The 23,957-nt window shown below is 38.4% G+C and overlaps 1 protein-coding gene across 17 annotated transcripts in view; it reads left to right on the top strand.

Moving 5' to 3' along the window:
* GPC5 (glypican 5) overlaps positions 1-23,957 on the top strand; it is a 1,599,230-nt gene that overhangs the window by 396,064 nt on the left and 1,179,209 nt on the right. For all 17 annotated transcript variants that reach the window (XR_007921151.2, XR_007921150.2, XR_007921155.2 and 14 more), the window contains exon 4: positions 10,345-10,478. Coding sequence is in view for 13 of the 17 variants with exons in the window: in XM_017343550.3 (XP_017199039.2) it covers positions 10,345-10,478 (134 nt within the window). In the remaining 4 variants the exon portion in view is untranslated. The remainder of the gene's footprint in view (positions 1-10,344; positions 10,479-23,957) is intronic.

Below are 23,957 nucleotides of genomic sequence, written 5' to 3'. Positions count from 1 at the left end.
TGGAGAGCTTCTCAAAGTAAGCTGGCATTTCTCTTATGCACATTTTAGAATTATTTCTTTGTCTTACTGTTGAAATTTGGATTGTAATGTGCCATGGTAAAGATATTTTCAGGTCATGTCTATTAGGAGTTCTATGTGCTTCCTGTGCTTGCACATCCCTTTCTTTCTCCAAATTGGGGAAACTTTCTGTAATTATTTCACTAAATAGCCCTTCTAATCCATTCTCTCTTTTCCCACTTTCAGGACCTCTGCTGAGACCCATATGGTGGGTCATTTGATAGTATCCCATAAATCTCTAACAGTGTTTTTAATTTACCTAATTTATTGTTCTTTTGCAGTCTGATTTATCTTCTAGCTCAGATATTCTTTCTTCTTTCTAACCAAGTATGCTGTTAAGGCTTTCTAGTACAATTTTCATTTTATCTATTGAACTCTTCATTTCTAATATTTCATTTTGATTTCTCTTTAAAATCTCAATTTTGTGGGAAAATTTTCATTAATGCCATGTATGGATTTCTTTAATTTGTGTGGATTTGCTTCTGATTGCTTCTGAGTAATTCTGTGATTAATCTTTTGAATTCAATTTCAGGCATTTCTTCAATTTCATTATCTTCACATTCTTATATTGAAGTGTTGTTGCTTTGAGGGGGTCATGTTGTCTGCCTTATTCTTTCTTCTTGAATTCCTGAGTTTATTTTTAGGTATTTGTGGAGATACTTGGTTTTTTCCTCTGATGGTTATTATCTTTAAACTATACTTCTGTGGCTTCGTGAAATGTCTCCTGTTTCAGTGAATACCCAAAGGTATTGCTGGGTGTGGCCAGGAAGTTCTGGTCAGTGCTTCAGGGTGACACCCAAGTTGGGCAAGGTAGAGCTTCTCTTGTTAACAGAAGGGGAGCTATGGTCATGTCAGTTGTCTTAATCATACCCTCACCTCCTTTCTTACAAGGTGATATGCCCAGGTGTTTACCCTCAGTGGATATAATACTCATCTGTGCTTCCACATGTATTGCACAAAGGATCTGTGCAATCCTCAGTGTGAGCCCAGATCCCACTGTGGTGACCTACCCCAGGCAATCAGTAAGCTCTGAGCATGTGGAATAACTTATAGTGATTTTCCAGAGACCCAGTTAAACCCTGTACCCTCTCATGCAGTCACAGTCTTCTCACGTACTCAGTAATGAGGGCTCCCACAGCCATGTGGTGCAGAGGATCTGCTCTACCCCACTAGCTTGTCCCATCCACAGGGTGTCTAGATTATCACCTGTTTCTTGTCCATCTCTATCCTTTGCCCTACCAAGACTTCTCTCCAAACAACAAAGGGTGTGATATCTTAAAACATGAAAGATCAGATTATTAATATGCTCAGTGTTCTTCAATGACTTCTGAGTGTGCTTTGAATGCAAACTCTTCCATTGATAGAGCACATGATCTGGCCAGCCCATCTCTGACCTCATCCTCCTCCACTCCCCAGGACTGTGTGGCATATTTTAGTTGTGATCTTAGATTGTATTTGCAGAGCTATGTTAATTGCTGCTCTGTGTATTAAGTCCTTCTCTGTAGTCTTCCCATGGTTTCCTCTTACCTTCTTTTAGAGCATAATTTAAATACAAGTACCAATTTTAAAGATATGTTTCTTGACCATCTAGCTGAAGCAATGTACCCCAACTTCACTCCATCCTATTAATGACCCATTTTTAACTAAAGAAATTCATCGAGACATAAAGAAAAGGAATCCACTTAATGTTATGATTTCAGTTTCCCCTACTCAAAGGGAGCTCCTTGACAGCAAGATTATTATAAGAGCTCCTGAGAAATCATTCATGCTCAGTATAGATTGAAACTGTAACCTATACCCAAGCAAGAATGGAAATGCACATGTTTAACTTATATTCCTTGGAAGTTATGAAGGAAAAGAGAGAAGAAAGGAAAAAAGAAAGGGCAGAAGGAAAAAGGAAATGAGAGAAAGAGAGGAAATAATTGAAGTTCTTTGTAAATTTTCAGTATCCCTCTTCTTTACTTTGAGACAGTGTAGTTAAGACAGATTGGGCCACAGTTACAAGTTGGTTTACCATTTCTGCTTTGATCAAATTGTAACTGTACAATCATCAATCTAGTTGTTTTGCATAAATGATTGAGTTTTTATGAATTTTGCATGCATCTACACATTTGTATCTTTGGCCTACAGTTTGAAGTTTTGGTGAGTCCTGAACAAAACAATTTTAAATAGGCCTATATGGTACATGTAATTGGTTATGAATAGGCTCTAAATGCAGAGGCTCCCTCTGGTGGTTTAATTTATAGATGTTCAAAAATAGCAATGCAGGACCTTGATCCTATTCAAAGTGGGCCCAATAAAAGATAACTGAAATAGTCTTCTGCTTCTTGCTCTCCTTCTCTTCCTCTTTTTCCTCTTTCTTCTTCATCTTAATTTGAAGTTTTATGTGAGTTAGAGTGGGAGCCTTTATGAGGGTCACTTGCAGAAATCCATATGGAGAGACAACTTCTGAAAAATGAAAAGGAAATGAAGCTGTATGCAGAGAAGCCTCCTACACAAGGATTGATATTCTGTGCCCCTAAGTAAACACTTTTTTAAAATGCGTTCTCTACAGTTTGCTGACTACAGGGTAACTAGCCCTTACAAAGCAAAAACAGTGTTTCTGCCTTGTTAAACTTTAGTGTGGCTTATTTGCTTGTGCCCAAGAAATGGGCATCTTGTGTAAACTTAGAATTATCTTTTTAGATAACATATATGTAAAAGCAGTGCTTTATGGAGCCTCAATAATGTATAACTTGCTATAAATATTCCTTCTTGAATTCTGGAATAAACTAGTGCTTTAAAAGTGGTATTGTGACTATAACTTTTATATCTTTTCCTTACTTGGCTTCTGAAATTATTTATACCTTGAATTTCTTTTTTTTTTAACTTTTATTTAATGAATATAAATTTCCAAAGTACAGCTTATGGATTACAATGGCTTCCCCCCCATACCGTCCCTCCCACCCACAACCCTCCCCTTTCCCACTCCCTCTCCCCTTCCATTCACATCAAGATTCATTTTCGATTATCTTAATATACAGAAGATCAGCTTAGTATACATTAAGTAAGGATTTCAACAGTTTGCTCCCACACAGAAACATAAAGTGAAAAATAATAGATGATTTTTTTTAAATGATGATGAAATCAGATCAGACCTATTGTCATGTTTAATCCCAGTGAGAGTCAAGTTGGGAATTGATAATTTCTTTTTTTTTTTTTTAACAGAAGATCAGTTTAGTATGCATTAAGTAAAGATTTCAACAGTTTGCACCCCCATAGAAACACAAAGTGAAATATATTGTTTGAGTACTCATTATAGCATTATAGCATTAAATCTCAATGCACAGCACATTAAGGACAGAGATCCTACACGAGGAGTAAGTGCACAGTGACTCCTGTTGTTGACTTTACCAATTGACACTCCTGTCTATGGCATCAGTAATCTCCCTATGCTCCAGTCATGAGTTTCCAAGGCTATGGAAGCCCTCTGAGTTCTCCGACTCTTATCTTGTTTAGACAAGGTCATAGTCAAAGTGGAGGTTCTCTCCTCCCTTCAGAGAAAGGTACCTCCTTCTTTGAAGACCTGTACTTTCCACTGGGATCTCACTCACAGAGATCTTTTGCCAGAGTGTCTTGGCTTTCCATGCCTGAAATACTCTCATGGGCTTTTCAGCCAGATCCGAATGCCTTTAGGGCTGATTCTGAGGCCAGAGTGCTATTTAGGACCTCTGCCATTCTATGAGTCTGCTGAGTATCTCCCTTCCCATGTTGGATCACTCTCCCCTTTATTTATTCCATCAGTTAGTGTTAGCAGGTACTAGACTTGTTTATGTGCTCCCTTTGACTCTTAGTCCTTTCATTATGATCAATTGTGAACTGAAATTGATCACTTGGACTAGTGAGATGGCATTGGTACATGCCACCTTGATGGGATTGAATTGGAATCCCCTGGTATGTTTCTAACTCTACCATTTGGGGCAAGTCAGCTTGAGCATCTCCCAAATTATACATCTCTTCCCTCTCTTATTCCCACTCTTATGTTTAACAGGGATCACATTTCAGTTAATTTTCAACACTTAAAAATAACTGTGTTAATTACAGAATTAAGCCAGTCATATTAAGTAGAACAGACAAGAAAACTACTTAGAGGGATAATATATTAAGTTGTTCATTAACAGTCAGGGCTATGCTGATCAAGTCACCGTTTCCCATAGTGTCCATTTCACTTCAACAGGTTTCCTTTTTGGTGTTCAGTCAGTTGTCACCGATCAGGGAGAACATATGGTATTTGTCCCTTTGGGACTGGCTTATTTCACTCAGCATGATGTGTTCCAGATTCCTCCATTTTGTTGCAAATGACTGGATATACCTTGAACTTCTAAGTCACACATGAATTACTGAATGGTTATTGTCCTGTTGTTTCATGGCATGGTATTCTATATTGCATCTAAATTTTTTGTATTCCTATTGATTAAACTTGGCAAAATTCTTGCTTCTTCTCCTTTTGTTAGATTAAACATAAGTTATAAGCTGAGTTCTCTTTCTCCTTTTGCCTCTGAAAGATTTTCCTTCTGACTTTCTTTATTCATATTTTATAATTTCAGTCATTTTCATGGCTTTAACTATTAGCTCTTTGCAGGTGATTTTTCCTAGTAACTTGCTTTTACATCTCTTATCTTAGAAGTGTCTGTTAGAAATTATACGCAAAGTTTAAAACAGGAATAATCGCCTACTTCAAGGAAGAGATACACCAAAACTTAAGCTTTTTCTACCTTCTAACAGGTCAGTTACTGGTTCTGCATTCATCCTGGATACTAGATTTAAAAACACAGCTTAGTTTCCCTTTCACACTTCATAGAGAGGATCAATCAGTGGACAGATCCTATTCGTCTACTCATGAAAGGTCATTCTCTTCCTTTTCCTTTCTGATTCACTAGTTATTCCTCAGTTTGCTCTAATATTTTCTTACCTTGCCTGTCTCCTTGTTGGCTATAGTGACAGTGTCAGATTTTTCTAAACAAAGCTCTGATAATTCTATTATATCACTCATTAATTATCAATATAACACTATAACCTGTGAAAAAAAGTCCAAACATGACAAATCTGGCACTTAGCTTCCCTCCTCTATATCTATGATCTAGTCTAATCAACTTCTTTCCTAAGTTTGTCCTTACTGAAATAAAGCTAGGATCATGTGTTTCATCTTTTTCTGGGAAAGTTAACGTCATACTGATTTGTGGTAACAAATTTTACCCTTATCTGTACTCAGCTGTTTTCCGGAGACTCATAATAGAGCTAGACATAAGAAAATAACCTCAGATTTGTAGTTTTAACTGGGAAAATTACCCCTAGTATGTTTCCTCATGGTAGTATAAAAGTATCCTTTGACATAATGGAGCATAGTACCAAAAATACTTCTTTTATTATATTATGTTTAAGTATACTTGCAGTCATTCTTTTTTTAATTTGTTTATTTGACAGGTAGAGTTATAGACAGTGAGAGAGATAGACAGAGAGAAAGGTCTTCCTTCCATTGGTTCACCCCCCAAATGGCCACTACAGCCGGAACTGCACCGATCCAAAGCCAGGAGCCAGGTACTTCCTCCTGGTCTCCCACATGGGTACAGGAGCCCAAGGACACAGGCCATCCTCCACTTCCTTCCTGGGCCACAGCAGAGAGCTGGACTGGAAAAGGGGCAACCGGGACAGAATCCAGCACCCCAACCAGTACTAGAACCGGTGCCCATATAGAATGCTGGCACTGCAGGTGGAGTATTAACCAAGTGAGCCATGGTGCCCGGCCACCTGAGTCATTCTTTATTTTACTCACCTTTATTAATTAGTCACTCTTTATTCAGTACAAGGTACTGCATAGTCTGTCATTGTCTCATTTTGTGAACCATATAGCTTAATAATCACTTATAGTGTCACTGAATTCTTTGATTTTTCAATCGGTACCATTTTAAACATTTATGGTTTTCAATTTGTATTAATAACACTTCAAAAAGTGCCATTGCAAAAGATAAAGTGGCACTGCTCTATGGAAGTCAAATAAAAATGAGTGGTTTAAGTTGTTCTGTGAAAACTTTTTGGGATTTTCAGTTAAAAGCCTTGAAGATTTGAAGATTGAAATAAGACTGAGTGAACAGGCAGAGGCAGACACTAAAGACAGGTTTATACACTTCAGTGCCAAGATCATAGTGAGAATTGGGGACAGTGGACTAAGTGACAAGGAGTTTTTGAAACAAATACTTGATCGGAGTGGGAGAAGTGATATGAGTCCTTTCAAGGTGAGATGGGAACTTGAAAATCAGTGGGAAGCCAGATGTAGAACTTAAAGCAGGAGTAGATAAGCATTAGGGAGGAAAACAATTTTTTGGAGACACTTTAGACTGATTGCAGGGGAGGATGATAGAGACCAGGGAGGAGAATAAGGAGGGAATTGCAGTATAAGTGAAAGGTGAAAAATTGTCCGCACACATGTGAAGGTTTTCTCAATAGCTAGGTGATACTAGTATTGAAATTTGCCACCCAATTAACTCACCTTGGGGAAGGTAAGGTGACAGGGTAATGTCCTGGTAACAGATTTCCCATTTGGTAAAACGTGAATTTGATAGCAAGTCTACAGATATAAGGACTTTGAAATTTACTTGTGTTTATTGGAATGTGCTGTATGAGACTATGTTTGAATCTTTGCATACAATCAAAATGTATAAATGGATTTTCTTTTGTATTTGTAAAAATATTTCAAAGATGCAAATGGGAATAGAGATCTTGTGAGGCTGGTAATTTGTTTAGCTTCCCATCTTCCTATTTAAGAACCATGTTCAATAGCAGATATGTTTTTAGGTCCAACATGGGAAGGACAGGGTGAAGAAAGATTTCTCTGAACTCATACCTGCAAATTGCTTTTATTGTTTTGAGTTTCAGGAATGAATTAACTGGAATTCATAGAGCTTTCAAAGCTTCCTTGGATCCTGTGGCTCATTGCATTGGATTTTGATTGCAGATTCCATTTCCCTTTCTCTCTGTTCCTTTATTTAAAAATGTCCCTCAGCACCTTAAACAGCCTTACCCTTGACATTCCCACCACCAACTGATAGCATCTTTCTTTGGTTCCCATTACTTAATTATTGACAATTAAGATATTTTCTCCAGTTTTGAATATTTTATCGCTTTGGTAATGTATACCTCACTGTCATTATTTTGGAAAAATGGGCTGTACCTTCTGGAATTGGAAATTCACCTTAAGCCTTTTAATACCTCGGCCATTTTGTACCCTTATTTCTCATCTTCAATCATTTCTCATGCCCTGTTGATTTTATTTCTCCTCTCTTTAATTCATGAACACTGTCACTATTGTAGTTCAGAATTAAAATTTCTTTCCTCACATCTGCAAGAGGGGTCTATTAACAGTTTACTTACTTTTACATTTTTCTCTCTCTAGGTCAACTGATTCACTGCTTCCAGAGTATTTGCTAAATATGGGTCTGGTATTTTACTTTTCCATCCAGCAACCATCAGAGGCCTTTGTATAATAAGTACCACTTCTTAGTCTGTCATTTAATGCCCTCCAAGCTCTGTCTATGGTCTACCCTTCAGACATAATTTCTTTTACGATTACCCTTTATGACCCCTTCTTTCCAGGAAAATCAAATTTTCTGTTAGCCTCATGTTTCTCACACCTACCTCTCAACATTTTTCCTTCTGTCTTTCATTGTTATTCTATGTTCTGAGATTATATCTACTCAGTCTCCATGTGCAACTGTCACTTCCTCCTGTGCTTCTCTTATATCTGCTTTTCCCAGTATACCGCTTCTGCCACTGACTCTTGGCCCTCCCACTGTTGCTTTGCCTAAGGAAGGAACTTTATTGTTCTCCTCCTCTCCCTCCACTCTGCTACCATGATTACTTGTCTCTTGTGGAAATCTTAAGTTACCATTTCCCTGCTTGAAAACTTTTGCCTGCACTCTTAGTTGTAGGCAAATTCTGTACCTTGGTATCCAATTCATGTCATTAACATTTTTATGTCTTTCATACCAGTCTTACTTCTTGCTATACCAATTTCTTACACTATGTACTTCCTATTATGTGTATGCATTTTTGTTATGTTATTGTCTACCTCTTTCCTATTCTGTTCTGTTATGGATGGAGCTAATCCATCCATTTTCTGGGTGAATGTTACAATATTATTGACTTCTGTTCAATTCTGTGGTTACTGTGGTCATGCAATACTAAACTACTATTTTACATAGGTGTGTATAAGGCCATGCTGTATGCATCTTTGTATCCCTAGCATCTAACATAGGGGGTCTGGCAGATATTTATTTATAATTTGGTTGAACTGAAAGAAATCTTGACATATCCAAGCCCAATGGATTCTCAAAGTCTCATCCCAAATAGAGTAGTCTTTCCTGATGTCATTTTCACCCATTACCACCAACTGAAAGGGGTCCAATTTTCCTTCTTATCCAGATCATATTGTCAGACTCATTTTTTTGACATGCACAGCTTGCATTTTGTTGATGGGTCATTTTTTTTCTTCCCTTCTAAAATGTAAGCTTTGTTAGTTCACAATTTAGTTATAGTTGTTTAACATGTTGTCTCTTACAGTATTTTATGCATGTGCTTTACAAATCTTAGAAGCCAAATAAATATGGATTAAAATAAATGAATGGATGTATAAATTCTATAATGAATATTGCATGGAAAATCAAAGAAGTTAAGAACCTTAAAGAAATTTTGGGATAATTTCTTCTAACTTCTTCATCTTACATATCAAGAATCCAAGTTAAATGAAATTCTGTTATGTCTCCCAGGTGTTAGCACTAAAAAGGAAAAATTGGAACCTAAGTTCCTGATTCTTTTTTTTTTTTTTTTTTTTTTTTTTTTTTTTTACAGGCAGAGTGGACAGTGAGAGAGAGAGACAGAGAGAAAGGTCTTCCTTTTGCCGTTGGTTCACCCTCCAATGGCCGCCGCGGCCAGCGCGCTGCGGCCGGCACACCGCGCTGATCCAATGGCAGGAGCCAGGAGCCAGGTGCTTTTCCTGGTCTCCCATGGGGTGCAGGGCCCAAGCACCTGGGCCATCCTCCACTGCACTCCCTGGCCACAGCAGAGGGCTGGCCTGGAAGAAGGGCAACCGGGACAGAATCCGGCGCCCCGACCGGGACTAGAACCCAGTGTGCCGGCGCCGCTAGGTGGAGGATTAGCCTAGTGAGCCGCGGCGCCGGCCCTAAGTTCCTGATTCTGAAGTAATCCATTTATAGATTTTCAAGTACATTCCTTTACCTCTTCATCATATGAATCTTCTTGATGCTTTACCTCATAAATTATTTTTTATTGATTATCTAAATTACAAAAAAGATCTTTTCTGGGTACTTATTTTTAAAAATACAAGGGGGTGGACACTTGTAACAGTTTAGCCAGCTGCTTGGGATACCAGCATCGCACATCAAAGTGTATGGTTTGATTCCTGGCTCCCCTGCTTCTGGTCTAGCTTCCTGCAAATGTGCGTCCTGGAAGTCAGCAAGTGATAGCTCAGGTATTTGGGTCCCTTCCATCTATAAGGGAGAGCTACATGGAGTTCCTGGCTACCGGCGTCAGCCTGGATCAACCCTGACTGTTGTGGGCATTTTTGATGTGAACCATCAGATGGAATGTCTCTCTCCATATATATAGATCTCTTCATGTCTGTCTTTCAAATAAAATGAAAATAAGAAAAAATGAATACAAATTTTGTTAAAAAAAAAAAACACATGAGTTTTCTTCTTGGAAAGACCATAATCACATCCTGGAAGTCACATCATATTGAGTAAGAAAATATAGAACAATTATAAAGTGAGATTTTTATATTAAATATATTCATGATCATTTTTATGAAAGGACCTGTAGAAGAAAACTACAAACATATTTGTTTTGACCCTTAAAATTCATTTAGAACTAGGCTGAATATTAATTGCATTTTTTATTTTAAAACTGGAACTAGTATATGATTTATCATAAATGTAAATCAGAAATAATATTTGGCTAAGTAGTCTTATTTATACAAACTAGTTTATCAGTTCAGTTCTCTGATTTTGTATAGTTTGTACATGTATACTGCAAACTATATGATATAAATTTTTTATGGTTGCCTTTTATATGGATTATTTGATTCTCTGTGAACAAATGATATACATGTCTTAAAGGTCAATATTTAGGTATAAGCAAAAATATGTGATTGTTTTGGTGCCTTTGAAATGTTACATTCTCAGAAAGGCTAGAGCATGGTTTCTAACTATCTTTTAATGTTTTCTAATTTAAAAGATAAATAAAATTTGTGGCCGCCCAGTAAGAACACCTACTCAAAGCCCTCATTGTTCTTTTGATGGGAGCAAAGAGAAGCATGGAATGAAGATCTCTACAAGGAATGGTGAAGAGACACTGGCCAACAGAAGAAAGTAAGACATTTGTTTTACAACCAGAAAGAAAGAAGAAAGTAAGCCATTAATTTTACCACAGAATAGAATATATTCAAATGAGTAGAACCAAATATGAGAGGTCTTCAAAATGTTTGTAGAAAATGTTAATTTTTATCAACTTACACATGAATTTCAGAAATTTTTGCACCAGAATTAATATCAATTAATTCCATTTTCCATAAACCATTTGAAGTACTCTCATACAGTATGGAAGAAAAAAAATTAGTGTTCATTTAAAATTCAGTGGCTCCACCTGTTCCATTAATTTGGAAGATAGTTTCAACTTCTGAGACCATTTCAACTTTCTGTGATGATGTAAATGTCATATGATATATTTTGGCAGACCCTGGGCACATGTGATCATTCCACCATTAAAATGTGGCTAGTGTGACTGAGGATTGAATTTTTATTTTTTACTGCTTTCATTAATTTTCATCCAAATTCCACACATGATGAGTGGCTACTGTAATGTCCAGAGTGAGATATTAAGAGTATATTTTAATGATGCAAGCATTACTGAATGTGTAGCATTTGTTAAAAATAGTTGGATTAAAAGCAAGTATCCATTCCTTTTCACCTGGGATGCTAAAAAAAGGCTATGTTGATTCAAAATGATAGCCATTGAGTAGAGCTTGTTGCTATCACTAACATATCTGTCACTGTGTTCATCATTAGTCATGATTTCACATGTTAAAGTCTTCATTAGTGACACTTTGACTTCTAATTTGTGCTTATACTAAAAGTCAGTTAAAACTGGAGGAAACTGATTTTATTTTTTTGTAATTAGTTGACCAATCTGTGTCCCTGATGTCACCTAATCAATGTAAATTTGGTTGCCTGAGCATATAAGAAAACCAAACATGGAAGCCAGAGTTTTGGAGGAAAGAAAATGTATTATAAGGCAGCCAAGTATAGAGTCAGGAGCGAAGCTCAATTCTGACTGTCCTAAAAGTTCTTGCAAGAGACGTTGAGGACCAGACTGAGGAATGTGCGTCAGGCCTGGGAGGTAATTATTCTTACTGTGCAGGCACAGGTCAACTACATGCCTCTTCCCAGATAGAATGTTTTAAAAATGGCAGTTTTAGTATTTTCAGTGGGTAGAGATTTGGTTCAAAACTTTTTGAGTTCATCTAGGTCCAACAGCACATGCATTGTTTGTCATTTTGCCGACATAAGGAATTTCCAAAAACTTCTCTGTTCATCTACTAGGGAAAACAAAAAAGTTTTAATTAATTCCTCATATCTTAACTCTGTGGATTATGGTTTTACTGGCAAGTGCTAGATTCCCAGGTTTTTTTTTTTAATTGAACAAAAATATAGATAATTTACCAACAAATTATTTCTCATACCTATGGATCATTTGTTTATAAAATATTTTACATAGGTTTACTGTCTAAAAAATGTCTTCCTTTTTGGGGGGCAGCATACCTAATTGCCTCGTATTCTCCTCAGATAAGCTAAAAGTTTGGGATAATGATCTAGTCTATTTATTTGCTACAGCTATAAAGAATTAGCACCTTGTTAGCATGCAAAGTAGCTCTTCCCTGCCCCCCGCCACTAAACTACTATAATAATCATTAGTCATTTCTTACATTTGGAAAATCAGTATATTTTGTCTAGGGTGGTTCTTACAATAAAATCTCAGCTAAGGAATATATTAAGTTCTTAACACATCATATTTTTTCACCATCAAAACAACCCAATTTGAAAACAGAACAAAACCCAACCTTTAATATCATTTATTCTCTAGCAAAATTAAGCCAATGTGGATATTTTATTATTCCAAAATAATTGGGAAGAGTGAGGGGCTGATATGAGTGGAAAGTTTTGAGAGTATTTATCCTGGCTATTGAACAGACTTCTTTCATACTAGTCTTGCAAATTCATTTTTTTTTTTTTTTTTTGTCTTTGAACAGCCAGCCACCAGTAGCCACTGCTTAAGAATCAGGGTAGATCTATCACAGACCAATTTCATGCCATACAAAGTGAATAACTGCACTTGAGCCCATGTGAACATTTCAATTTTGCACTATTTTTTATTGCCACTCTCAAGTGGAGTTTAATTGTCATGGTAGTATATTCTGTTTGTTGCCTCTATATTGTGCATATATATATATATATATATATACATAAACTAGCCATGTATTTTATTTATCTCTCATCAACTAATTATTTACCATGAGATCATAAATTTCAGCTGAAATAATTGAGGAAATGTAGCAGACATAGGTGCTGACTCTGGGCTACTTTTTAAATAAACTCTACTTTTGTTTGTCCTTCCAATTAAGCTTGATAGCAAATCAGTCACTTTCACTTGATAATGTATTGCATATATTCAAGCCTAATCTTATAGCCTGGAACATCAGATAACACTTATTTCATCACATGTATCTCAGCTTGCATAGCCACTTGCTAGCTTGTGAGCAAGCTTATAGTTTCTGCTGGGGCTTAGTTGCAACTAAGCCAACTAAACAACTAGCCAACCAACCAACCAATGAAGCAGCTGAACCAAGATACTTCCGATACCTTTGAATGGTTCATCTGGGTCACCTAGACTGGTCACCACAGCAGCTGCTGAAGAGCAAGCAACAGATACTTTTCATATATTTTTTATATATATATATATATATATATATATATATATATATATATATATATATAGCAATAACTCTTTTTGAACAAGCATAGTGGTCCAAAAAGCACGGTCCATCTTTCAGAGGTTACATCATCTTAGGTACATAAATTTGCCTTTTATGTTAGAAGAGTAATCCAATAAGATCCAGACCACATGTGGAAATCATGCCAAATTGAAAAACACATGAAAGGTTAGTATTTTTCATCTTCAAGAGCATGCATACATCTACTAAGGCATGGAGCAAGATCTTATCAGTGTTTTATTATCAGCACAGTGTAGGATGTCTAAACAGGCATGGTGCTTTGCACCATGGTCTGGGAGAAGTGTCATAAAGTCTAATAGTGAAAGGGTACTGCTGTCCTTGGTAGTTGACTATTAAATATTTTTGGTTGTCCCTACTAATTGGTAATTTGCCAAATCATTAGCTGGATAACAGAAATTAGGAAGTGTGTTGACTTCTGTAGTAGACATCACATACAAACGAACATTTGAATTTGGAGTCACCCACTGACTTCAGAAGTGAGTACACGAACCATCCAAACAAGTGAGATAAATTATGAGGTTTTAGGAATCACCACTGCATTTTTTATTGTCTTTGAAGATGGCCCTCACATATCTCAGCAATTCCACAGGATATGTTAGTCTTTTGTTTTACTCAAATTGTTTTTGCAAGGAAAGGTAGTGTTAGGGGTTTCAATTTGACTTTCATTTCATGAGTGTGCAGAATGTGCAGAGAGTCAGACTGAACCTAAAACCCCATTTCATTTCTCCTCCATAAGACCCCATTTACACTGACAGAGCACAATGGTATTTTGTGTGTACAGGATAAAAGTCAATCCAGAGCTAGTGTCGTAATTCCTAAGAAGCAAAATAGCCAAAAGTCTCTGTCAGGAATGGGTGGCAGAAGATTTATGCTAAGTAATTTTTATGTGGGTGCATGACTCTTAAGGGAATCCAGCCTTACTTCACTCAGTGTACTCTGAAACTGGAAACTGAATGAGAGACAATTTCTTTTGCAGCAAATAATGTTTCTTGTTGTATCTTAAATTTCCAATATAGTTTTCTTGTACTGCTTCTGCCAGTTTTTAATTTTTAAAGATATTTTTATTTGCTTTGAAAGAGTTACAGAGAGAAATAGCTAGACAAAAAGAGGTAGAGAGAGAGAGAGATAAATCTTTTCATCCACTGATTCACTCCACAGATGGCCATAACAGCCAGCATTTCAAAGCCAGGAGCCAGGAGCTTCATCTGGGTTTCCCATACGGGTGACAGGGACCAAGCACTTGGGCCATCTTCCACTGCTTTTCCCAGGCTATTCGGGAGCTGAACTGGAAGTGGAGCAGCTGGAACATGTCAGCATTGAATGCAGCAACTTAACATGCTAGGCCATACCACCATCCCTATATTTTATTTAAAAAAAAAGATTCACTTATTTGAAAAGCAGAGTTGGTAGGGCGACGGGGGGAAGAAAGAGAAAGGGAAAGATCTTCTATCTACTAGGTCACTCCCAAATGGCTAGAACAGCCAGGGCTGGGCCAAGCTGAAGCTTCGGGCTTCAAATTCCATGCAGTCTTCCACAGGGGTGGTGGGAGCCACATGTTTGGGCCATCTTTTGCTGCCTTACCAGTTACATAATCAGGAAGCTGGATGAGAAGCAGAGCAGTCAGAATGTGAATCAGCACTCTGATATGGAATGCTATTGCTGCAAGATGCAATTTAATCTGCTATGTCACAATGCAGTCTGCTATTTTTTACTTTTTTTTTAAAAAATATTTATTTGAGAGGCAGAGTTACAGGAAGAGACACAGAGTGAGGTCTTCCATTCACTGGTTCACTCCCCAAATGGCCTTAACGACCAGAGCTGCGCTGAACCAAAGCCAGGGGCCAAAAGCTTCCTCCAGGACTTCTATGCAAGTGCCAGGGCCCAAGCACTTGGCTAATCTTCTACTGCTTTCCCAGGCCATCAGCAGGGATATGGTCAGAAGTTGAACAGCGAGGTCTTGAACTGGCACCCATATGGGATGCCAGCACAGCAGGCAGATGCTTAACCTACTATGCCACAGTGCTAGACCCTATTTTTTACTTTATTTGTGATTGCTTTACAAGAATTTTGTAAAGTAGGTCATTTTATTTACTCTCATCAATATCCTCAGATATTTGTGGAATTTCTTTTTCTGAATATGTTTTATAATTTGGGAGGGTTTGATTGGAGGTATGTTGAATAAATAGATTAATTCAGGCAAAGACATGAGGATAATGCTATATGCGGCTGCTTCCATGAACTCTGTTTCTAGTGTTTGTTTTGTTGATAGTGTTACATTTTTTTTTAATAATGTTGTGCACTGTTACAGCCATTCTGGCAAGAAATTTGTTACATCAGCACAACTCATTACCCTATTTACTACAATCTTAATTTCTTAACCTGGTTTAAAAATAGCTAAAACTCTTTCAGTCAAAATTTTCATGAAAGGCAGTGTAGTAAACTTTTCAATAATCATTTTTGTCATTTCACATGCTGAGGATAGATTATTTTTTAGTGTAGTATATAGTAAATATAGGGACTATCTAGATTGAGAAAAATATATATTTGATCCAGAATAGTTGTTGATTTGTTTGGGTTTCCAATTATCATTCATTAATTTAAACAGAAGGAAAGACTATTAAAAATAGATAGACGGGCTGGCACTGTAGCTCACTAGGTTAATCCTCCTCCTGTGGCACCGGCACCCTGGGTTCTAGGCCCTGTTGGGGCACCGAATTCTGTCCTGGTTGCTCCTCTTCCAGTCTAGCTCTCTGCTGTGGCCTGGGAGGGCAGTGGAGGTTGGCCCAAGTGCTTGGGTCCCTGCACCTGCATGGGAGACCAGGACGAAGCACCTGGCTCCTGGCTTCGGATTGGCGCAGTGCTGGCCATGGTGGCCATTAGGGGAGTGAACCAATGGAAAGAACACCTTCCTCTCTGTCTATCTCTCACTGTCTATAACTCTCTCTCTCTCTCTCTCTCACTGTCTAACTCTGCCTGTCAAAAAATAAAAATAAAAAAATAAATAGACAAGAGAAATATAAATTTCCAAATGACTCATCAAAAATCACAAAAAACCCACTGCTTTTTGTAATTCATAAAAATGAAGTTAAAAATTGTATTTCTAGAGTTAGTTTTATGAATCAATACATCTGTGACAATTTTTCTTAGTTTTTTTTTTTAACTTGGGGCAATACCCATAAGAATATGACTAGCAAAAACTACTTTTGATAGTTTAAATCAACACAGAACTGTTAAAGGAAAGCCATGGAATAAAACAAAACATTTAGTAGTTTCTATAGCTTGATATGAGTATAGTTTCTGCAGTAGCTAAAAAAATTGAAATTCTAAAAAAATAGTTTTTGCCTATGTAAATGAAGATAAACACTATTCCATGTTTGCCAAAAATTTAAAATGAATTTCACATGTAAATAAGTCATTCTTTAAAAAATATATTATCATACTTTACTTTAGATTTTGTGTGCCAAAAGACTTTTGTTGTTTAAAACAATGTTTGGTGGCCGGTCCTGGGGCATAGTGGGTGAAGCTGCTACCTGTAATGCTGGCATCTCATATGGTGCTGCTCCACTTCCTATCTGGTTCTCTGCTATGGCCTGGGGAAGCAGTGCAAGATGGTCCAAGTCCTTGGGCCTCTGCACCAGCATGGGAAACCTGGAAAAAGCTCCTGGCTCCTGGCTTGGGATGGGCCCAGCTCCAGCTGTTGTGGCCATTTGGGGAGTGAAACAGCTGATGAGAGAACTTTCTCTGTCTCTGCCTCAGCATCTCTAACTCTGCCTTTCAAATAAATAAATACATCTTAAAAATAAAATAAAGTTATGTTTGAATTATTGTATCCTAACTTAAAAAATTCATTTCAGGTTGTGTGGCACAGGAAAGTTTCATTTATTAAACCTTCCAATATTCAAACAGTTCTTTTGGTTATGTTAATATGACCATAGAGGAGGGAAAATAAAGATCATTTTCTTAGGTAAGAGTATGGATTAACTTGACAAAAGACAGATTAAGGAGCTGAAAAGGCATAGTAATTGCATATTAGAGGGATGGGAATCTCACAAAAATAGGAGACTCAAAGAAGAACCAGATAATTGAAGTATAGACTCCTGGTGGACAGGAAGGAGTAGTTTTGGGATTTCCTAGGGTGGTGGAGCTCAATTAGTGGAGAGTGAGAGGAGTCAGTGTGCAGTGAGTGAAGACCACTTTGTTTACTAATGCACTTTTCCTTTATATTTGTACCTTTATTTTATAAAAGAGCAGCTCCTCAGAGCTACTTTTGAGTTTGTATTTTCTCAAAATAATCAGCTGGAAGTAATAACATGCTTAAGTGTTGCATTTGGAGGGGGAATATTATGATCTCCAGTAGTCAGTACTTTGAGATGCAGTTTTCTGAGCCTCAACACAGTGACTGTTGGCATAAATAATTTGACCCAATAACATTTTTTGCCATCTAATAATTTTTATTGAATGATGCTTAATCAATCTTTTTTTAAAAGATTGATTTATTTATTTGAAAGTCAGAGTTACACAGAGAGGAGAGGAAAAGAGAGAGGAAGAAAGAGATAAAGAGAGAGAGAGAGAGGTGTTTCATCCACTGATTCACTCCCCAAGTGGCCGCAATGGCCGGAGCTGCGCCAATCCAAAGCCAGAAACCAGGAGCTTCTGCTGGGTCTCCCACGCAGGTGCAGGGGCCTAAGGATTTGGGCCATCTACTTTCCCAGGCCATAGCAGAGAACTGGATTGGAAGTGGAGCAGCCGGGTCTTTAACCTGCGCCCATATGGGATGCTGGAGCTTCAGGCAAGGGCGTTAACCTGCTGCGCCATAGCACCAGCCCCGATTAATTAATCTTCAGGTTTACTTTTTATAGTAATCTAATTATATGATATCCTACAGTAGTTAGGCTTAAAACTGCCATTTTCTGTTTTTCCCCCATCATTCCTCTTTTCTTGTCTTCTTTAGAATTTAACAGATACTTATTGCTTTTTACTTTCTAATTGATTTTTAGATTATATTTTCTTATTACCCTTTGGTAATCATAGAGATTGCAATACATTTTTTTTAAAATTTTTAGTGTCTACTTTAAATTAGAACGTTAACCACTTAATTCAACTTCGTAAGCTAAAAGAATAGCATCACTTCATCACTTTCTTCCTATCTTCTGGGCAATTTTGTAAAAACAAAAGATACTTATTTCTTTTATTTTTTAAAGATTTATGTATTGGCCCGCGCCATGGCTCACTAGGCTAATCCTCTGCCTGCGGCGCCAGCACACCGGGTTCTAGTCCCAATCAGGGTGCCAGATTCTGTCCTGGTTGCTCCTCTTCCAGTCCAGCTCTCTGCTGTGGTTCGGGAGTGCAGTGGAGGATGGCCCAGATCCTTGGGCCCTGCACCCGCATGGGAGAACAGGAGAAAGCACCTGGCTCCTGGCTTCAGATCAGCACAGCACAGCACGCTGGCCGCAACGCGCTGTAGCGGCCACTTGGGGGGGTGAACCAACAGAAAAAGGAAGACCTTTCACTCTGTCTCTCTCTCTCTCACTGTCTCTGCCTGTCCAAAACAAACAAACAAAAAAAACAAAAACAACAACAACAAAAAAACGGATTTATTTATTTACTTGAAAGTCAGAGTTACACAGAGAGAGAAGGAGAGGCAGAGAGAGAGAGGTCCTATAATCCTCTGGTTCACTCCCCAATTGACTGAAAGGGCCAGAGCTGCACCAATCCGAAGCCAGGAGCCTCTGAGTTTCCCATGCGGGTGCAGAGACCCAAGGACTTGGGCCATCTTCCACCATCTTTCCCAGGCCATAGCAGAGAGCTGGATCAGAAGTGGAGCAGCATTCCATATTAGAGTACCTGTTGGAGTCTGGTTGCTCCATTTGATCCAGCTCCTTGTTTATATGCCTGGGAAAGCAGCAGAAAGTGGCCCAAGTGCCTGGCCCCCTTGGCCCAATTCGGGTGGTTGCACACATTTGGGGAGTGAACCAGCAGATGGATGACCTCTCTCTTCTCTCTTTATCTCTGTGTCACTCTGCCTTTCTAATAAATAAATAAATCTTTTTTTTTTTCTAACACATCTTTCAATTCAGTTTTACTCCCCAGATGGCTGCACTAGCCATGGTTGGGCCAGACTGAAGTGAAGCCAGGAACTAGGAGCTTCTTTTAGGTCTCCCAAGTGGGTTACAGGGGCCCAGACACTTGGGCTATCTTCCTTTGCTTTTTCCTAGGCCATTAGCAGTGAGCTGGATCAAAAGTGGAGCATCACACATGAACGGATGCCAATATAGGATGCTAATATTGCAGGCGGCTTTACCTGCTATGCCACACACCAGTCCCAATAAATAAGTCTTAAAAAAAGTAAAGTGTGAGACTGGAATGTTCTTCCTCAAAAGGCTTACTCACATGGCTGTAGGCAGGAGATTCTGTTCTTGTTTCAATGACCTCTCCATAGGGCTGCCTGCATTTTCACATCACTGTGACTGATTCCTCTCAGGGAAAATAATCCAAGAGAGAGCAAGGAAGAGCCTGCAGTCTCAGAAGAGACACAACCATTTGTGCACTATACCTTGGGTTATGTGGGTTACTTCTCTTCAGAGGTGATGCAGAAAGGCATGAACAGGAAAATTGGTGGAGGTCTCTTAGAAAACTGGTTCCCACCCATCTGATCTACCTCGGGGAAGGGTTAGACTCCCACCTGCCCCACCCATAAGATGGCAGCTCACAGACAATAACTGACTAATATGAGGTGTAAGAGTCTGGCTTCTTGCTTCAAGTTGGTGGAGCAAAGTAAAGTATGTGGTATAATTCATGCTTCAACACAACTTGTGCTATGTGGCTGAAGCTGAGATCCCAACCCTACTTAACTCCTTTCTCCCCACACTAGCTTGTTTCCCTTACTCCCTTTCTCTTATGACTAGTCCCTCCCAGAATCATCTATCTGCATCCCAAGTCCTTTCTCACATCTTCCTTATAATGAATCTGACCTAGAGATACCTGAATTTGAAGGACCTAAAATAAACACAGAATGAGTATAATTATGATATCCTGTCCTAAATTAGGGGTTTCTCTTCAGAAGTTCCTAATCTATTTCTAGTATTTCAAGAGGAAAAATTTACTTATTAAAATATGTCCCTGGAAAACAATTGTGCTAAACTCATTCATAGGCTGGCGCCGCGGCTCAGTAGGCTAATCCTCCACCTTGTGGCGCTGGCACACCGGGTTCTAGTCCCGGTCAGGGCACCGGATTCTGTCCCGGTTGCCCCTCTTCCAGGCCAGCTCTCTGCTGTGGCCAGGGAGTGCAGTGGAGGATGGCCCAAGTCCTTGGGCCCTGCACCCCATGGGAGACCAGGAGAAGCACCTGGTTCCTGCCATCGGATCAGCGTGGTGCGCCGGCCGCAGCGCGCCGGCCGCAGCGGCCATTGGAGGGTGAACCAATGGCAAAGGAAGACCTTTCTCTCTGTCTCTCTCTCTCACTGTTCACTCTGCCTGTCAAAAAAAAGCCAAAAACAAACAAACAAACAAAAAAACTCATTCATGGTCTAGCCAAGTTTTCTTTTAGCTTGAGAAAGGGAGAGCTAGGCATAAAGTTGGATTCTTTTGATATTATTTTGGATATAATTGTACTGATTCAGTCTACTCCATTTTTTCCTATTTATGCAGTCTAATAATGAGCTATTGGAAGACTTGGATTGATACACACACACATATATACACATACACACACACATATACACACACACACACACCAGGTGCAGAGGTCTTCAAAGTTGAATGGCAAGGAAGAACTGTTCTCCTAAACAACTAGAAAAGCATCACAATTTTGCCTCTTTGGACAGAAATCAAATCAGCACAGCTGTAAAGGCCATTGCACTCCTATAGATGTCTAAACCAGCCCAGGCAGAGTGATTTCCCTGTGGCAATTCCTGCTCTCGGCTTGATTTCTTGAAGTTAGCTGGTAAGAATAAGCTATTAGCAGGCTTAAATTGGTGATAATTAGCTGTACATTATTATTTCAAAGTGGTGTGGCTGTGCCAATTAAGTGGGTAATTAGGAAAACCCCAGGACAATAAATTAAGACAGAGTCTCCACACCAGGGCCCCATCTGTTCTCCAGCATGCATTCCAATTAGCCAAGTCTCTCACTTAAGAATGCATGATTAAGGGGATTGGTTGCATTCATGGTGTGTATTGGGGTAATTGAGACTATCCTAGGTGCTTAGTAAAAATAAGATACTTTTGGTATCAGACAGAACTTTGATATTAAGATGGGAAAGGAGGAAATATAGAGAGATTGGATTAAAATATTTGAAACAGAATTTAAATTGTTTTATAGGATTTTGTTTCCTTCCATTTTTTCTTTTGAACAAAATTGAAGCATCATATCATCAGGCACTTCCATTTTATTCTAATATGTGTATTTAATCATGATTTGAGTGATAATTTTATCACTTGGATTATAAATCTTATTTATTGAGAATAGGAACTAAAAAGGACACGTGAAATAGCAGGGTTTAAGAGGAAAGAGGCAGGGAAAAATTCTGATTCAGGATGTCACTGTCAGCTAAGGAAAATTAATGTCCTGTATATCACAAAAAATTCAGTGAAGCAGTTGAGTTAATTAAATTAAACATAACTTTGAATAAAACATATAGGGTGGATGTTTGGCAAAACAGTTAAGCCTTGGTTTGGGATGCCCACATCATACATATTAAACTGCTTTAGTTCCTGTCCCAGCTCCCATTCCAATTCCAGCTTCTTGTTGATATGCACCCTGGGAGGCAGCTGGTAATGGCTCAAGTACTTGGGTAGATGGGAGACTCAATGAATTCCTCACTTCTGGCTTCAGTCTGGCTCCGTCCCAGCTGTTAAGGTATGTAGAGAGCAAATCAGCAGATGATAGGTCTCTCTCTCTGTCTTTCTGCCTTTCAAATAAATAGATAATCATTTAAAATCTAATCTTATTTAGGATTATTATCAAGATAGGTGAAGTTGGTTTGTATTCAATGAGACCAGATAGTTTAAAATACATAAATTTATAGCCAAATATTATCACAAAACTTTATTAACAAAACCAAAATTAATTTAAAACTTGTATAACACAGTTAAGTGTCTGTGACTGTTATTATGGTAAATCATTATTGAGTTATATTGACCTTAATGTTGAATTGTATATATTCAGTGGATGAAAGTATTCATAGGTCAGAAGAAGTCAACTCTTAGAGAAAAGTTTAATATCATTTATAGTACTTGAGAAGGCAATTTACAATCTATTTCCTGAAAGGAAGTTAGTGCATTTTTGAGGCGCCATTATTATTTATTACCTGTAAGCTTAATTTACTGAACTAAAGGTCATGTTCACTTTCAATGAGAAAATTCTATTTAATTTAAAACAGTGCTTAGTAAGTGACAGTAGTAAGTGCTTCCAGGGCAGGGAAGGCCAAGACAAAGCTTTCCATATGAGGCTAGAGGTGAGCCAGAGCAGGCAGAGAGAGAACCTGAGCTACCAGGCAGGCCAAGGTCAAGACATATGTGAATAATGAAGATCAGAACCTGCAGGGAGTCAAAAACCGGGCATTCAGGAAGAACAAATGCCAGAAGGCAGATCAGACATATGGCAAGAGTTTAGGCTAGTGGTTCTTAACCTTTGGGGATCATGCATCCCACTGAGAATCTGATAAAGCGTTCCCAGGAAAAGAGGCTCTTAAACAAATACATGCAGAGTTTAGTTGCATTGGAAAGCAATTTGCTCCACCTGAAAGTGATATTGAAAATAAAGGCTTCTTCAAGCAATAAGTTTGCTCTTACTTTCTAGATTCTGGAAAAATTTATGGTCATTTTATGAAATGTCATAAACTCAATTCTAATGTGGAAAATAGAACTAATATTAGGTATTTCTTGTGCTGAAAAGAGATAGCTTCAACTACTTGGTCTTAACTAAAGGTTGAGACTGTGGTCTTAGATGTAGCTATGTATACAGATGTTTGGTGTACAACAAATACTCTGTCTTGATAGTAAAAATTACTGAAGATAATAGGAAACTTATGTGATTATCACTGGCTGCAAATAAAGCTCTCATACCTTATTTTGAGATGAGGATAAGCTTATTTAAGGGAACATGAGATTTATCCTAAGTGTGTCAAGTTTTATCCATAATGTTTTCATTCTCAGCTTAATTTGTGAAGTCTGTAATACTGAGGCTGTCAATGTTAACATGATATGAACAGAAATTAATCTTTCTGGGGCTGATGCTGTGGCATAGTAGGCTGAGCCTCTGCCTGCAGTGCCAGGATCCCATATGAGTGCCGGTTCTAGTCCAGGCTGCTCCTTTTCTGATCTAGTTCTCTATTGTGGCCTGGGAAAGCAGTAGAAGATGGTCCAAGTGCTTGGGCTCCTGCACCCACATGGGAGACCCAGAGGAAGCTCCTGACTCCTGGCTTCAGATGGTCCCAGCTCTGGCTGTTGTGGCCATTTGGTTAGTGAGCTAGTGGATGGAAGACCTTTCTCTCTGTCACTCTCTTTGTCATAACTCTACCTCTCAAATAAATAGATAAAATCTTAAAAAAAGGGAAAAATCTTCCAAGGTTGGCATATAGCCTAGGAATTAAGGAACAGGTTAAGACATACAAATCCCACATTGGAGTAGCTGTTTTCAATGCCAGTCACTAGCTTCCTGCTAATGCAGACCCTGGGAGGCAGTGCTAATTGCTGTGTGTTCCTGCTGCCCACTTAGGAGACCTGAATAACTTTCCCACATTAGGTCCCTAGCCCCTCCTGCCTTTGCAGGTGTTTAGGGA

The sequence above is a fragment of the Oryctolagus cuniculus genome, chromosome 9 (genome assembly GCF_964237555.1).
Source record: "Oryctolagus cuniculus chromosome 9, mOryCun1.1, whole genome shotgun sequence".
NCBI classification, from domain to species: domain Eukaryota; kingdom Metazoa; phylum Chordata; class Mammalia; order Lagomorpha; family Leporidae; genus Oryctolagus; species Oryctolagus cuniculus.
Note: the sequence above shows the minus strand (reverse complement) of the source record. Positions and strands in the feature narration are given on the sequence as shown.